The sequence below is a fragment of the Anser cygnoides genome, chromosome 13 (assembly GCF_040182565.1).
Source record: "Anser cygnoides isolate HZ-2024a breed goose chromosome 13, Taihu_goose_T2T_genome, whole genome shotgun sequence".
NCBI lineage: Eukaryota > Metazoa > Chordata > Aves > Anseriformes > Anatidae > Anser > Anser cygnoides.
This window is the reverse complement of record NC_089885.1, coordinates 4,735,703-4,754,290: the sequence shown is the minus strand read 5'-3', so window position 1 is coordinate 4,754,290 and position 18,588 is coordinate 4,735,703. Positions and strand designations below refer to the sequence as shown.

Genomic DNA, 18,588 nt, shown 5'->3' with positions numbered 1-18,588 from the left:
AACGTACTCATAGGACACAACGAAAATGTTTTACTAATAACTTAAATCCTTTGGCAAAGCCCACACATCTCCCTCCTGACTGAAGTACAAGAGAAACATCCCAGAAACAAGTTCAATTGAAACACCCACAGACCCAGGCTCAATTACTGCATTAGACAGCCTATTTCGTTGACTGAACCTACAAACCCTCACAGGGTTAAGAGATGGACATAGCGAAAAGGACACATGATTTGCACAAGCTACGCAGGGAAACTGAAGATTTTATTGTTGGTCTTGCGCCTGGAAGACTGGAGGTCTCCCTCTTCTCCCAAGCTCCTGTTAAAAACCAAGTCCCAGCAAAGAAACTAGGAATTAAACCCTGACGAGGCACGCAGCTCACTGCACTGGTAAGGCTTCCAGCCATCACAGCACAACCAGAGAAACACCCACAGGAGCAGGACCGCTGCACCCCACACATCCCATAAGCAGACCTGGGACTCCACCGTCCCTCACTATGGCTCCTTCCCAACAGAGCTGGGCTCTAGGAGAGCCCTACTCGGACCTTACTGCAGCAGAACAAAGCGCTAGCAGGCTCCTTTGCTGCAGCCTGAGTCCTGTTTATTTCAGAATTGAAGGAACTCCACGGGGAACATTAATTCTGGCATTTCCTAACTTCTGAAGGGCTCACTCTGCACTGTTACGTTCTTCTAATGTATTTTTGGATGAACCTACGTACTCTCAAGGATGAAACAGATGTCTAGTGCTGATTGCACATGAAAGTCACATTGCTGAAGTGTCATGACTGTTGGTAGTAGTTGAAATACTATCGACACAAACAACGGGGATTAAACACATTTGCACAAGGTCAAGTCCACACTTAGAAGCTTCTCTGTGTAGCACACAATGTACCACTGGTGAAAGGTGAAAATAGGTGAAAATATCCTGGTAGGCAGAATACACTGCCCTTACAAGTATGAACCAACCGTACCAAACCAAGCAATATAAACTTCACTGGAGTTACGTTTAACCATGTGCAGGTGCTCTGTAGGCAAATCCAGAACAAATGAAACAAAGAGTAACACAAAAAATACCTGAAGTTTCCCCGTAATATCATCTGACTAATATACACTCACATTCAGGTTCTTCTGGTAAAGCCCACCCCAGTGGCAGAAAGGAAAACCCACCCAGCACCACCCTGTGCAGCCCAACGAACACCACAGCAACTTCCACTACAGCGAGTGCTGCTCACCCCGTGCCCCCCAGCACTCCCTAGACGAGTTTCGGATCCAGTTCCCATATTTCCATCTGCTCTGCTTCATTATACAGCCTTCCTTGCAACAATTCTCAGTATAATTAGATGTCTGATGCTTTTATGGGTAGAAATACGGGACTGTTGATCTGCTCAGCAGCAATATTTCCCCTATAAAGGGAATTTGAAAATACAATGAATTTCAACTACTCAGTGTTACTAGGCATATATCTGTGAGTAAAGAGACTAGTAAAAAGGTCTTATAACAAAGCCGAGGCTACTGAAAATTAATTTCTGGTCTTGCCATATATATATTTTAACTATGATATGCACCCCACTCAACAGAGGATGGAGAAAGTTGAGTAATACTTGCTGTACATCAAACTGGTCAGCTACACTACCAGAACATCTAGAGAAGTGAATTTAGCAACGCACACGGACGTGTGAAATGACATCCAGACAATGAGCAGCAGTATAATTTTACACGACAGAGCAGGCTACACATAAATTAGTAAATTTAACCGAAGTACCTGAAGCTTCTCTTACAACTACTTCCAGAGCAAGGGATATTATTAACTTATGCACAAGAACGTGCTTTATCACACACCATGTGGCAGCTGGAAGGCCAAGATAATGCAAGGAAAAAAAAAAAGAGGTCTGTTCTACCTTTTGCCGTTACACTTCACAATAACTTACAAAGTCCTGCTTTTTATAACTGCTGAAGTCATCGCTGAAAGCAAGCTCTCGGTGTATTTCTTGACTTATGCAGATTCATAGTAAAATAATTATCCTTATTTGAATACTGTTGGGCCTTTCCAGTCAAATGCGCTTTTCCCCCATTTAAGCTTTATTTAAATATAATTTCCCATTGCTTTTATTTTGGATGCAGGCAAACCACACTATAAAAAACACCAACACAAAAAAAGCAGAGAGACCATAAAGCTTCCTAAAAGACACGAGAGTCACGTCTGGTTACTCCCCAAAGCTTGAAGGGCAGACTGCACCCGATACAGCCATCTTCTCCATCACTATCCAGCAGAGATCCTAAATTCACAATGAGCTTTGACACAATGAACCCCTGCCCACTGGGGCAGGGTGAAGTGAAGGAGCTATGTTTATGGAAATACAAACTGATCTCAACATCAAGAAATGGGGTCTGATCACAGTTCCACAGTTTTTACAATACCTGTTGTACCCTTCCATAAATGCAGCTAGTTTCCTCTCCAGGATACAAATGTTACACGTCTTACTCCTCAGAAAAGCAAAGCTGATCAAACCACTGAAAAATGCACGAGTGAGGGAAGAAAAACATGGATTATCATCTGTAACACAACAGCATCCAAACAGCTCCACTATGCTTGAATCTCATTGCAGTAAGTGCCACAGAAAATACTTAATGCTGTCTGGCTCTTAAAAGGAAAACAAAAAACACACATCAGATGGATGCAAAGTAGAGTAGACACATGATCAGATGATGCTGAAGTGTTTTAATTCTACCACTCTTAAAAAGAACGGTTAACTTTTCGTTATGATCCTATTTCTCCAGAACTTTTTCCTGCCTTTATTTATTTTTCTCACAAGTGAACACCACGTCTACAGTGTTTACCAGTCTGAGCTGTGAAAGGCACAAACCTTGACGGACACGGCTGTGCTGTCACAGCCCTCTGCTATTTGTGCAGTTATACCACTAAAGGCAGAACTGCAGCCGTACGGTTTGTTTCACTCACAAGAAGTGATTTCACTGCGGCACTGAAAAGCACTGCGCTGCTGGTGTAACTGCCCCACACCAGGTGCTCCTTCCTAGTAAAACACGTGGTATTTAGGAACTTTTGGGGGACGATGTGCCATTAAAGCCAGACATCAGGATCTCACAGGTGGCTGGGTCCTGCCAGTCTTCCCTCTCATGGGATCTTAAGAGGCTGGATCATGAGCATTTTTTCCCCACACTTACTGCCCTCTGTTCTATTCAATCAGCCAGTGCAAGATCTAATCCATGCCTGATCCCTGGAACAGAGCAATAAATGTCACACAAGAGCTCTTGCACACACTGAAGAACATAAAGCAAGGCGTGTAATGGAAACAACTGAATAAAAACCAGAAGAATGTGTTGAGCATCTCTTGCTTTCTTTGCTGTTACTCCAGTATGCGTGATTATAATTACAAAAGCCCCAAACTACAGTAAAATCTTTAAGTAACGCCGCAGTAACTAAAGAGAGTAAATTGTAAGTGGCCATAAAAACGTCCCTACGCTAACCGAGGCTGTCGTCACCCAGCAGCCTGGAGCTGCTCACAAGAACACATGCTGTATCCATTGCTTTCATTAAGCCTTAAACCCAAGTGACTGTGAAACGTGCAGCTTAAGATCACAGCAAACAAACTTAAGTTGTTTCAAATGCAAAAAATTAAAGCTCTGGTTCTTTCAGTTTTTAATAATAGGAAAGCTTTCAGAACAAGCCCATTAAGAAGACTTATAGTTATCATTAGGGTCTAAACACAGCAAAACAATTAAATTGCTGGTACTCTCAGAGGATGCATTGACTTGCTCCCAGAAGTTTTTACGTGCTGAATTCCCTCACTGATAAAAGCCAACGGCTTTTTGCTCTGACCTACAACCTGTTCAAGCTCACAGCCAACTTTTGGCAGTCACCTCAAGAAATTCCATGCCTGCACCAACAGAACTCACTGAAAAAGAAAAAAAAACTGGGATCACAGGACAGCGCATCTTCCTTTGTCAGCAGATTAATAAAAGGTTAAGAGGTGCTGTCAGCTAGTTGCCACGTGTTGGAGGGCATCATAACCTGGAACTCTAGAGCACGCAGCTGGAGCCTCCTGCTAGACAACGATCTAATAAATCGATCTGGATTGCACACCACACAAAACGTGCTGCTTTTTTGTCATAATGGGGCACAACGAGCACCCCAATAGAGCTTCAGTGGGCACCCCAATAGAGCTTGATGCAGAAGCAAAGTAAAAATTAATCACCAGACTGTGTATTAAAAAGAAGAAAATAAATAAATGCCTAATTTACCACGTTTTAACACAGAAACGCACAGAAACTAAAAGGTCAAATAGCTGAATGCATCAATACACTGCAGATATAGCCTGAGCTTCCTCATTCAGAAAATCCAGTGCAAATCAACATTTCTTAGCAGGAACTGACATTTTCACATGAAAATATTCAAAAGGAAAATAGGATTAAAATAAATATATGTATCACCACGCTTAAATTGTTGGTTACTCACTAGACATTTGAAATAAAATACTTGGTCTACATCACCTTCAACTCTCAGCTTCTTGTCTTCCACGAGTTTCAATACTAAAAGCCCTAACAATTTACTGCTTCAGTCCTGCTCATCTCTTCTTCCAAGTAATAGGAACTTGATTGTCGCCTGTGACAGAATTCTGCCTGTCAGGGGCAATTAAGACAAGTGACGATGAAAAGCCAGTCATAAAGAGCAGTACGCTTGGAAGAAGAAAAAAAGGCTTGATGTTATTATCAAACAGAAATAATAGCTGAGAGTTTATGGAAAGTTCATTCGTACGATCTTTGAGATACACTTCCTTCTCTCCATTTGAAAAATGCAAATAAATTAGTGAAAGCTGGACCCATGCAGTTTGAGATATGCACTCAATTCTCTACTTGTAACCAAAAAAAATCATTCACTGGAACACGTTACAGCCTTCTGCTGCTGACAGCAAGAATTCTGGTTTGTACAGCAGTTACAACTGGTCATCTAGAGCATGGATTTATAACATCCAAAGACGACTGTGGCAATTTTTAATGCAACAATACAGTCAAACACGTGTAGTCAAACACTCTGGCACTGCAGCACAAAAGACGGCGTGTTTTTGCTGGTACTAGCACAACAGAGCCACGCTTTCACTCAGGAAGTTACTATTAAGGTCCAAACAAAGAGGATGGAAATTGTTTAGATTCAGAGGATGATCTGATGCTCAGATTTAACCTATTTCCTGTGCTGGTAGCAAGCTACAGACTGCTTTACGTTTTTAAATTTATACTATTAGAAGCGTGGGAACAGCATTACTGCCCACACATTGACAAACAGATGGAGATAAGAAAGGAAAAAGGGGGATAACACAGAGTCGACTGCTCAAAAATATAGAAAAGGGGAAAAAAAAGCACATGAACTCAAACTGCGTGCATTCCATCATCTGCAAATGAGCAGTTAACTATGAAACGACTTCCTCAGCGTGGATCTTGTAGTCCCAGGTTTAAATGCTGAAACTACTTTAAAAGGTAGCTGACCACAACGCCGATGTAAAACTCAAAAGCAACACTTTACGTTTCCAATTCAACGTTACCAGCAACTTCCCTACGCAAAGAGGCTTAGCACAGGAACAGCTGATCTCGAACAGGCAAGTTGCACAACATCTGTCAAGGAGAGGCAGTAAAACACACAGCTGTAGGAAGTCAGCTGGAGGAAGGAAGCCCTTCCACAGCTGGAGGCTCTCGGGATCTAACAGCAAGGAGAAGTGTGGGCTGGGGACCAGGTATGTCCCAGCATGATCAGCTGCTGGCAGTCCCAAAAAACCTGCTGCCCAATATCCAGACCGCTCTGTGAAACCCAATTAGGTAAGAAAGACAAAAGAAAGCACAATAACTCAGCTCTGATTATAAGACTCTACCAGCCACAATACTCGAACAATCTTTTCTACAATGGAAGTCTAGTTTTCTACTACCACAAGAAGAATGGGTTAACGGGCAGGTGTAACAGCAAAGCCAAAAGATGCAGTCCCTCTAAAGGCTTTGCTCTGAAAAATGGTCAGTCACTAACCCTTAGCCCAGACGGATCAGGATGGCCCAGAAGAATCAACGCTGAGAAGTGGCTAACACAACCCTTACTTTAGGGCCCAAACGCACAATGTGCAGCTAAGTCAAAAGCCAGGCAGGGGAACCTACAGCTTCTCAAACACAGAGCAATTCCACACGGTTTGGGGCAGTTCAGGTGCCGAAGAACAGCACTGGGACGCGTTATGCAGACGCATCCCAAAGGGCCAGAAGAAGTTTAACAGCACCCTCGGGGTCCTTCCTTCCTCTATGTACAGGCAAAATCAGCTGTCAGCACAGCCCTCTCCAGCACAGCCCACCCACCCACGAACTTCCTGAGTGCCTGACCACAAAAACCCAAGCCCCCAGGGACGCAGAACCCCCGGTCAGACAGGAGCACAGCAGCAGACTCCCAGCCTGATGCCAAAACCCACCCACCAAAGGACCACCTCGCCACCTCCTTCAGAGCCCCCCACAGCCCCTCGGTGTCCTCCTCAGCCCCTCACCGCCCCCCTCAGCCCCCTATAATCCCTCAGCGCCCGCCCCGGCCCCCCACCGCCCGCCTTCCCCACGCACCTCGCAGCTCCCCGGGGCGCCCCGGGCCCGCTGCCGCCCTCTCCCCGCCGCCCAGCCGTGCGAGCAGGCGGCAGCGGACGGAGGCCGCAGCAGGGCGAGGGCGAGGAGCAGGCGCCGGCGGCGGCAGGCGGCCGCCACCAGGCTCGGCGCGGCGCCCAGCAGCGCCATCTTGGGCGGGAGGGAGCGCAAGGGCTTGTGGGGCGGTGGAGGACCGAGGGGAGGGGGAGGAGGGAGGGGCGGGTCGCCATGGCAACGCGCGGCCTGGTCCGGCCTGGGGCTGCGAAGGGCGCCGGGCCGGGCTGGGATCAAACGTGGCTCCTATGGGGAATGGCCTCAGAAATCGTTGTTAAACCTCACAACGAGATAACTTATTATTGTACTTAGTTAAATGGAAACGAGGAGAGAACAGCAGGATACGTATGGCTATACACAGAGTCATTTATAAGACGTGTTACATACGTTCCACGAGACACTAAAATAGATGGAAAACCTGCATTTGATCAGTCAATTCGTACTTCGTTCAGCACAGCCCAGCAGTAGGTTATGTCTGATATAGTTTTAAAGTTCTCAAGCAGGCACTAATTACATAAGAAACATACACACTCACAGAATCACAGAATCACAGAATCGTCTGGGTTGGAAGAGATCTCCTTGATCATCTAGTCCAACCTCTGACCTAACACTAACAAGTCCTACACTAAACTCACTGAACTCACTAAGTTCAACATCTAAACGTCTCTTAAAGACCTCCAGGGACGGTGACTCAACCACTTCCCTGGGCAGCCCATTCCAATGCCTAACAACCCTTTCAGTAAAGAAGTTCTTCCTAATATCCAACCTAAACCTCCCCTGGTGCAACTTTAGCCCATTCCCCCTCGTCCTGTCACCAGGCACGTGGGAGAACAGACCAACCCCCACCTCGCTACAGCCTCCTTTAAGGTACCTATAGAGAGCGATAAGGTCCCCTGAGCCTCCTCTTCTCCAGGCTGAACAATCCCAGCTCCCTCAGCTGCTTCTCGTCAGACTTGTTCTCCAGACCCCTCACCAGCTTCATTGCCCTTCTCTGGACTCGCTCGAGCACCTCCATGTCCTTCCTGTAGCGAGGGGCCCAAAACTGAACACAGTACTCGAGGTGCGGCCTCAGAGCCGAGTACAGGGGGACAATCACTTCCCTAGACCTGCTGGCCACACTGCTTCTTATGCAAGCCAGGATGCTGTTGGCCTTCTTGGCCACCTGAGCACACTGCTGGCTCATATTCAGCCGGCTGTCAACCAGTACTCCCAGGTCCTTCTCTGCCAGGCAGCTTTCCAACCACTCATCTCCCAGCCTGTAGCACTGCTTGGGGTTGTTGCGCCCCAGGTGCAGGACCCGGCACTTGGCCTTGTTGAACTTCATGCAGTTGACCTCAGCCCATCGGTCCAGCCTAAGCAGATCCTCCTGCAGAGCCTTCCTACCCTCGAGCAGATCGACACACGCACCTAATGTGGTGTCATCTGCAAACTTACTGAGGGTGCACTCGATCCCCTCATCCAGGTCATCGATAAAGATATTGAAGAGGACTGGCCCCAGTACTGAGCCCTGGGGGACTCCACCAGTGACCGGCCTCCAACTGGATTTGGCTCCATTCACCACAACTCTTTGGGCCCGGCTATCCAGCCAGTTTTTAACCCAACGAAGCGTACGCCAGTCCAAGCCACGAGCAGCCAGTTTCTTGAGGAGAATGTTGTGGCAAACGGTGTCAAAAGCCTTACTGAAGTCAAGGTAAACCACATCCACAGCCTTCCCTCATCCACTAAGCGTGTCACTTTGTCATAGAAGGAGATCAGGTTCGTCAAGCAGGACCTGCCCTTCATAAACCCATGCTGACTGGGCCTGATCGCCTGGTTGCCCTGTAAGTGCCGCGTGATGACACTCAAGATAATCTGCTCCATGAGCTTCCCTGGCATTGAGGTCAAACTAACAGGCCTATAGTTCCCCGGGTCTACCCTACTCCTCTCATATAACACGATTGGGAAAGTTCAGTCTTGTGACTGAATACTGAAAATGAAGTTCTGTTATTCACTTAACACTAAAAAAAAAACCAACAATAAATAAATAAATAAAACACACACACAAAAAAAAACGGAAAACACCAGAAGACTGGTGAAGAGGAGGATATTCATTTTCAAAAAGAGATTAAAAGTGCTAAATACTTTCAGCTTGGCTTACAGATAACTGAGGGTTGACTAATATCCCATGCCGTAAACGTTTAAGAGGATGAGAAATTATTGACGATACAAGGAAGGAGTACTGGAAGTAAAAGGATCAAATTAAATATAGGAAAGTTAAAGATAACTATCTGTCAAATAATTGTCATAATGGAAATGTGACAGGCAAAAAAAACCAAACACATAATGTGATAGTCAATAGCCCCTCATTTATGATATTTAGAATTAAAATGGCTAAGATATGAGAAGGCAATCTGAACTGAAAAATCTGGCATATATATAAATATATGTACCTAACTATACATATAAAATGAGTATTTTACTTGATAGAAAATTGTATAATTAGTATTTTTAATATTCTATTTTTATGAACTAAACATGCAGATTTATAACTTCCATTTTATGTAGTAATGCATTTTTTTTTCTCTACTTTTAAGGCTAGTAAGGTACTTAACATATTTGAAAGTATTTTCCCTGCATGTTTTTTTGCCTTTACCTCCTCTTCCTCATTTTACGACTCTCCAAGGCTGTTAGTTTTGATTTCCTCCCCCTACTGTTTTACTGTTTTTACCAGTTCTGGTCTTCCAACTCTGATTCTCTGAAACCAGTAATGATTACTTCTATCTGCACAAGGCACTCACTGCACAAACCCTGAGAGAGACAGAAAGAAGAGGCCATGTACTTTGATGGGAAACATCTCAAAGTAATCTAACCAGGATAACAAAGCTCATGACGTAGACGCAGAAAGCTAACTGAAGAGTTTTTATAAACTTAAATTGTTCAAAGTAGCTTGCTATGAAAAAAATATGCATGTGTTTTTCATAGATTTAGCTATAGAAGCAGAAGATTTCCTTGTATAACGCAGACAAAAATCGATGCCTGGTCCAGAGTTTGCAGTCAGAATAAATGACAGAAAAAGCTCAGTAGAAAAAAGAGAAGCTACAAGAATGGTAATAACTCACCGCAGAGATTTGTGAATAGAATGGTTGAAGTTTTTCTACACTACTTCCCAAAGCACCATAAAATATTATGTTGCTAATATTAAAATTCTAAAATAATAAATGCTAAAATACTGCTGCAAATTAATATCACGTTAATCTGAGAGGTGTACTTGTGTATACTCTGTAGTATGGCCACCAGTCTTTCCATGAATGGTGTAGACAGCAAACCAGGTCTTGAGAACACTTTCACTATACCCTAACATGCTGTACAGCTATATCAGGGATGTCTCAGTATCCCTAACAGCACACTGAAGATAAAACAAATGAAGACACCGCTGACATACTGGGTGTTGGCATGAAGACTAATTTGTTAATGTTTTCTCAACACTTTGAAAGCATCATCTGGCTAATAAATAAGTACTCACATAAGTGAGTACTTAGGTTTTTCCTGCAAGAATCATACATCAGGGCATAGTGCGGACCCACAAAAACTCTGCTGTGGAAGTATTATATACCTCATAAAAATCTAGGCATTTCAGAAGCAATAAACCAGAATTAATTTATTTATTTCAAAATAGATGAACAGGAGGGGAAATATAGTCAGAATGGACGAAAAATGACATTTGCAGATGGATGCGAACTGTGAAATACAGTGAGGGAATGAACTGCAATAAAACAAGGTTTTATAAGAAGCTATAAAATTGGTTCAGATGATTCTCACAGGTATATTGATTCAGACCTTTTGAAGCACCTGTTGTTATCCCAGAATCCTCAAAGCCAAAGTTGATATCATTCCTTATAAGCTCATTCTCATCCTGGACGTGTTTGATTATGACTGTGTTTAATCCTGATCAAGAAATAGTAACAAGCCACATGCTTATTTATAGTCTCGGAAAAAGCAGAGTTGGCAATATGCGTGCTTATATGAAGAGTTTCACTGTGTGAAGAATTAATCCAAATGGAGGAAATATCGCTAATAGGTAGACTATAGGGTTGCGACTTCTTTCTGCTGACATACCAGAAGAACAATTAAGAAATCCCATTTATTATACAGGCAGAAGATAGCTCCAGCTTACTGCATCCAAGGAGAAAAGCATTTCTAAAGATAGTATTAAGGTGCACTAAACCCTAAGGGGAGCGTTAAAATGAGTTAAGAATCCAAAGTTACGAATCACGGGAAACTCTTGGGAAGGAAAGGTCTGAAAGAAAAGCTGGGGACAGCTTGGATACGTATGTCCCAACTGAAGATCCCCTTTTGGTGAAAGCTAAACCCAGGACAAGCATTTCACTTATGGATCTCAGCCACAAAGCTATGACACCATCTGTCAGCTGGATAGCTGGAGGAAGCAGAGAAAAGCTCAGAGCTGATCTAAAGCATAGCTAGATAAAAACATGTTCTTAATATATTGCTTCCTGCCTGCCTCTAAATATAGGAACTGTGTTGTTAATATATGGACTTCCATATGCAGTTTCTTCCTTCATTTTTACCTTCTCTTCATATTGCCTTAGGGATGGTTTCAGTGTATTTGGTAAACAGTAAGGTGGTTCCCAGGTATGGGCACAATATGATGGTCCTCGAGTCCGTCTTAGTGCTCTATTGCACAGTGCCTGGTGCAACTTCCAGCTCTTACAGGCAGCTACAACACTATGGGCACATCTCTATGAAGCTTCACAAAGTGGTTTTGGAGCTGGTAATAGGTGTTGATGTGGAAGAGATGTCTCTCTGTGATCAAATTCAGTGGAAGCTCATTAGCATTCAGCAAGGCAATTGAGATGGTGCCTGCACACTGAGGAATCACAGCAAATTTGAACCAACTGAGAATTAGTGAAACTGCAGAGGGTATAACTCATTATTTACAATTGGACTGCTCTAGCAATTTTGTATAATGAACTATTGCACTAATAATGAGTGGACTTATTCTTTCAGATGAAAGATGCACCTTTTGTCATATGCCTGACCATCTTTCAGTTTTACAGTCTTAAACTGACACACTTTTGCTCTTTGTTCAGGTTCGCCCTGGAGAAACCTCAAAACTTCCAGTTACTTCTGATGTGTGGCCGTTCTTTAAGCATTCTAGTCCCTCAGTAAAAAGAAACCTAAACTACACTGCAGCAGGATATTAAAGCTCTCTAGCATTATGCCCTCAAATCTCTGAGTTTTCTGTTTCCTAAGGGCTGCAGCTCTGGCCTCATTTAGATCCTTGCAGCTTTGACAGCTTGGCACACATACATGAAATGTCTTAGCCATGTAAGTGGAATAAAACTATCTGTAAAAATCCGTCAAGGCTACGCTCGCAGGAGATTTGCACTACGGCAGAGAAGTACTTGAAGTGGAATACGCATGGTGGTGATATCCTGAGATTTACATATAAAATATCAGAATCGTGAATATGCACAAGTCCAGTGGTTAAGCTTACGGCTTACAACCAAAACACTGGAGTCAGCTACACTCTGTCAGTTATGTACAGGGAACTGTTAACAAATGGCAGTTAGAATTTAAAACCTTTAATAAAGTCTAAATAATAAAACAGGTTTCAGATACTTTTTCCTCTTTAAAGGTGTTTAATATGATTACAACATTGGAATGAACTTCACTTATATTGACAAGTACTTATTTCTTCCAGCTGTAATAAAGCGGGGCACAATTTCATAAAGACTATTTCTTGAGCTAAGATGTGTAATTATTAAATGGTCCTATAAAAAGGATGGAATCAACTCTGAATGCTAAATAATCCACATGCCAAGGGGAGACGGACAACTGTATTTCAAATGGGAACATTGATGATTCCACTTACAGCATGCATCAGACTAAATGAAAGTGTCCCCAGAGTTGTGGAAATCAAACTGAAACCAGAAGTCAGGCTAGAGGTTATAGAAAAGTGACAATATCCTACTCAGTCGTAATTTGTAATCAACAATATGAGAAGGTAAAGAACACAAGGAAGGGAGTGCTTCACTGAAGTATATTAAGAGAAAATTAATGGGAAGAAATTTGAGAAAAAAATGGGAAAATAGGACAAGTTTGTGAGGGGAAGAAAAGAGAAACCTTCCCTCAGACTGATATAAAATTAGTTTTGACAAATATAATGTGTTGAAAGGCGCAGTCCTGATTTGGAGATAGTTACTGTTACACTTATTTCTTGAAAAATATTAACTCCTATTATTCCTAAGACCTTACCTTTAAGGGCAGAGCAGCTACACACATTTGAGGTGCAGTGTGAATTACATTTTGCAGACAAATAACGAGTGTAAATGAACTATATACTGAAATGTATGATTGCGTTACAAAAGTGTCTTTTAGGCTTTCTTCTTAAAAATATGTTTCTGTTAACCTCACTACATAGACTGAAGCACAAAAACAGATTTTCCACTATGACTTCTCCTGTGTTTTTTAATGGTAAACAGCTTACATGTTATATTACTATATTGTTGGCTATTTTACAAGTTATTTAAAACGTATCATATTATTTGTATTACAAATATCACAGGGCTACAGAACTATCCAACATCCTAACTAGAATGCCAACCACTGAAAAAGATTGTTTAACTTCTCATTTTATATCCACAAACACCCTAATTACCAGTGACTAATGATTTGAAGTATTTCCATTTTTGTTGATTCAAACACTTGAACAGAGCTGGATAGCGTTAACACTATGCTAAGCATATATCTCTTGAAAAATTGCGCCCCATTACAATGTCTCGAAGACCGGCGAGAAAAAAATAACCCAACCAAAATTAGTAATTAAAAAAATCCACATCTCAATGAAATATTATGAAGTCACACCGATAGCATATACAGTATCATATATAATCAGCAGCATGGCATTTCTTTAATATTATGGGGCTGATGATGGTTTCAGCTTGCTAAGAGGCAATGAAGAATAATTTGATGACTCACTCATGTTTCTGAGGATTCCTTGAGCTTTAAATGCCTCAAGCATTAACAGCTTCACTATGCTGTTAATAAAGAGGCTTACAAAGTAGTACCATGAATTTTCCTCAAATAAGGATAGTTTGTTTATGCTTTCCTTCTGTTGTTCTTCAATAGTTTTTTTTTTTTAAATAAGTAATATAGAACAGCTAATTATTTAAACATACACTGAGGATCAGCATCAATATATGAACATTATATACTGTATGAACCTAAAAATAAATTCTCCTGTTTGTTAGTACTGAAAGCAGTGACTAGAGCAGATGGCTAGTCTACAGTGTTAAATGAAAAAATGGAAAATAACACTCCATTTACTCTTAAATGATAGAACATGAAAATAATTTTTTTCATATCAGCACATTTTCCAATAGAGCCTCACTGAGAAAGGAATTGCAAATGTATGTAATGCAATGCATTGAAAAGTAATCAGAGCATTCATTTAACAGCAAACACTGAATTCATTACCAGCTTGATAAGAGACTCAGTCCTGCAACACATGCTAACATAACTGTATCTTTAAAGATATAATCTGCAACTGTGTTTTTGTATCAGCATGAGAGAGGATTTTTTAAGCACAGATCTACAGGGAGGGGAAAAACACTCATTAAAGCTCTTGCATGAATTAGTCTCACCAGAAGGCAAATTCTTGTAATTGTCGCAGGGAATTTAATAGGGCTGTGGTGTCTATGGAATGCTGTATGAAAGCTGCTAATAAAGATCGAGGAGCGAATTAATTCATGCATTTAGCCAACAGCCAGCAGTGCTGGTTTGATGAGTACTAAGATGCTCTAATCCTTGCAGCTTCTGGGAAATAGCAGGGGCACCATCACACCCCTCAGCGTATCCCATGTTAGGGGATTTCCAGGTGCTAAAGGTATGTCTGGCAAAGGCTGTGGGGAATTCCAGCATTTCAGAGAGAAGGCATCCAACTGATGCAAGCAAAAGCTGCCTATCAGAAAGGTCCACTGGGACCTACTGACACCTGAGGTAACTGACTACAAACGCTGATGGTTTATTTCCTCTTGAACATACCTAATGGCTTAAAAAAGGAAGATGTTATCTTTGCTGTTTGTGTAGTCAGGATAAAATCAGACCTAAACTCATCAGGATGAACCCCATCACAGAACTATCCAGTAGATGGCAGTTAACATAACAAGTTTTGTGGAGCCACAAACCTATCTGTTCTGTCAACAGAACAGTTCCTTATAGCTCAAGGAAAGAGCTCCTGAACAGCTTAGGGCAGAAGCAGTATCCTGTATTTACACGAAGTCACAGTGGGAATGCCTGCAGGTTTTACATACATCAGTTACGCTTGTGTTCACGATCAGCGGCCCTGTTTGTGCGGAGGGCTGCGGAGGGCAGGATCACCAGCATGACCTAGGAGGTGAGGACGGGGCTTGTCCAAGCCATAGGGAGAGAAGGCTGAGGGATGATGCAATTGCTGTCTTCAAGTAGAGAGTTTCCTCTTTCTCAAGAAATTGCTATTTCCCTTCCATTTTTTTATCTTTAGCATGGAACACAGAAATACAAAATACTTTTATATTTCATGCCCCATCAAATCCTTTCCTATCGCTTTGATACCAAGTCCAACATCAGCACATGCAGAGTTGCACACACAAACCAGTTGTCATTAAACTGACCACATAGATTCAAGATAGGAACAACAGAAGTACACTTCCTATGCAAGTATGATAATCACTGAGAAGAAAACATATACTTTCAGTCTACACTACACACTTTGTCTTTCTGTACTAAGAAATGACTTTCAGAGACTAAGGGCAGTATTGGAGAAAATATTTAGAAGTATTGTTGCTGGTTTTGCCTATACCATAAACGAATTTGTCTTCTCAGCTCTCCCCATCTCTGTGTTATCTTCCTTCCCCTGCATTTAATATATTTTCTTGTTCCCAGGGGACTGGAAGTATTAACTTTAAATACAAAGCAGATAGTTAAAGTCTGATATATTGACATTAATTACTGGCCATGCAGTGTCACCTAATTAACAGTTTGAATTTTAGAAGTTTCAGTGCTTGGTTAAAAATAAGCATTCAGAGAACTGTAACTAGGATACAGTACAATTTACATGTGTTTGAAATTTAAGTCTTGACAGTTAACAAACCTAAAGTCAAAGAAAAAAAATACACCAAACTTGACCTGACTGTATGAATGTCAAGAAGATGGAATGTAATACGTCAGCTTATTAATCCCATAAAACAGTCCTTTTATAAATAATACTATGCCTGGTATACAACTCCTGATTTTCCCGGAAAATGGATAGAGCTTGGTTCTGCTTCAATGTCTAGACACATGGTGATTAAGTTAGGCTTCCGATTAAATAATCTCTGACTTCTACTAACATGTGGCCTGGATAGCACCATGTTATAACATGTCCCTCTCCACCTAAGAGAAGTCAACTGTTTTTCCTCTGAACTTCATTAGGCAGGGCTGGCACAGCACCGGGATCTTAGAAGATGCTTCCTCAGACAGCAGTGGTACAGGCACGTGAGATTCTGGCCTAGAGGAGGCAGCAATGGGATTAGCATCAAAAACTCGGCCAACAGTATGTTCTTGAAGGAAAAACCTTAGACATGAACTCAGTTGTGTATTTTCTCCCTTATGTGACACACTTGTTGAAGTCAGTAATGAACTTTTCACTGAATTCAGTGTAAGTGTGATTGCTCTTCAATTGTTACAGGTATTGTAGTTCACTTGCATTCTGGTACCAAGTCAAGGTCCCTCCTAGGAAGGAGGGAATGCCAAGTGGGTCAGGTGTTTTAATAAACTATTATTAGTCCCTGTCTTAACAAGTTTATGCATATTAATTTAGAGACAAAACGGGCATAGTTAAAAGGACAAATGTTTAAGGTATTAGAAATTTAGTTAGCATACGTCTGCTGGAAAGCTGCCATGATGCTCTGATACGACACCAGCACAGAACCTGCCATCCTCTGAGCTTTATGGCACTAAAACGGGTTCCAGCACTCTGTGTGGACACCTGTGCTGGTATTGGGAGTTTCTGCAGTTATAATGCCCATTTTTTCAGACTAGTGGTCTGTCCTCCCAACTAGCTCTTGCCCATATCCTCATTCCACAAGTTATCATCTTCATAGTCTGTAGTTTCCCAACAGATACGCTCTTTAGTTAAGTAATAAAGCACAAAAGTGTTAAAATTTGCCTCCAAGCATATTGCAAAATGCTTCTTACTCTGGCTCACCTTTTGTTTAGTGTCTCTGTGTTTTGCTAGCCTAGATGGTCTGCTGCTTGACACTTCAGCAGCAATTCCTCTCAGTTTGATGGGAAATAGTCAAACCAGAGCGCAGGAAATATTGCCATTTTTTTCGGTTTTGTCTCTAGAACAGCTGCTACAGGTAAATTCTTCCCTCCTCTTCCCCTGTCAAACAGAATAAAAAAATTACATAAATTTCCCAAATATATATATATATCAAATGACAAAAGAGGACGAATTGTTTCTGAAGCCTCACTTCTGGTAATAAAAAAAGAAAGAAAGATTCACATAAATCTAACAATTGGGCCTTTGTATTCAGGAGAAATTCACAGCTACAGATTCAGACTTGGCTAAATCATACCTCTTCTGTGAACCTGCTACTATCCATTTCTACAATAGCTTCCAGTTTCCCATCCCTCAGTTTGTCTTTCAGCTTGTTATCTCTCTGGGGTGTTGCTCATCTTTAATAAAGTCAAGAGTCTTGCAGTCACCTCCTAGTGAACTGAACAGACTAATACTCCAATTCCCACAATTGAAAGTTTTGTCTGTAATTTAAGATTAGGTTCCGTTTTCATACTGAATTTCGCTGATATTCAGAGAAATGCATTTGTAGGTACATTAGGCAAAAGTGAATATACATAAATGTTTATTGCAGCAGATGGCTACACAGACTGCTGCAGTCATTCCACCTTCTCATCAGTTTTGTCTTCTGTTCTCTCTGTGCTACATTTTTAAGTAAGCCACAATCCCACAGTAAGTTCTTGTTAAGTGTTGTTTTAACTCTGCAGAGTTCCTGCAGGTTTGGTTCTCAGTTAAATAGATTGACAAGTTAATTAAGATGTGCCAAGGCTTTGATTTTTTTTTTTAAATCCTCTTCTCCTAACAGACATCTGCCTACAAAATTACTGATATACATCCCTTAATTATTGCAGAATCAAAATGTGCAAGTCAAATGAGGGATGTGTGTTTGTGCCTCTTTGTTTAAGGCTCTGCCAGCACTTCCATTACCAGCACCACTGTCAGGAGTTCACAAATTCATTGTTTAGAAAACATCCTGCCTGAAACTTTGCACGTGAAACATGAGCACAGCAGTTTTTTGCCCTACTGAAAAGTAGTTTACAAAGCCTAGGTTGAGTGTTTATAGACGAAATGATGAAAACCGTCATTTCTGTGTCAGCTTAGTTCAGAATCCCTCATAATTTTCCTCACTTATAGGTCATAGGCAGCAGATAGGGCAGGTGAGGAAACTATTTGCTTATATCAGGAAAAGTGCAGCCAGCAGGACCATGGAGGTGATCATACCCCTGTACTCTGCTCTAGTGAGGCTGCACCTCGAGTGCTGTATTTGGCTTTGGGCCCCTCAGTACAAGAAGGACATCGAGGCCCTGGAACATGGCCAGAGAAGGGCTACGAAGCTGGTGAAGGGCCTGGGACACAAGTCCTGTGAGGAGCGGCTGAGGGCACTGGGGGTGTTTGGTCTGGAGAAGAGGAGGCTCAGGGGAGACCTTATTGCTCTCTACAAGTACCTGAAAGGAAGGTGTGGGGAGCTGGGGGTCGACCTCTTCTCACAGGTAACTAGTGATAGGACTAGAGGGAATGGCCCCGAGTTGCGCTGGGGAGGTTCAGGTTGGAAATGAGGAGAAATTTCTTCTCAGAAAGAGCAGTCAGGCATCGGGACGGGTTGCC

At 42.0% G+C, this 18,588-nt stretch overlaps 1 protein-coding gene across 1 annotated transcript in view; it reads right to left on the bottom strand.

The window, feature by feature from the left end:
* Positions 1–6,779, bottom strand: part of ABCB7 (ATP binding cassette subfamily B member 7) — a 42,627-nt gene extending 35,848 nt beyond the window's left edge. The window contains exon 1 of the mRNA XM_067004929.1: positions 6,594–6,779. Within this exon, the coding sequence (XP_066861030.1) occupies positions 6,594–6,761 (168 nt within the window). The 5' untranslated portion in view covers positions 6,762–6,779. The remainder of the gene's footprint in view (positions 1–6,593) is intronic.
* Positions 6,780–18,588: the final 11,809 nt, after the last annotated feature.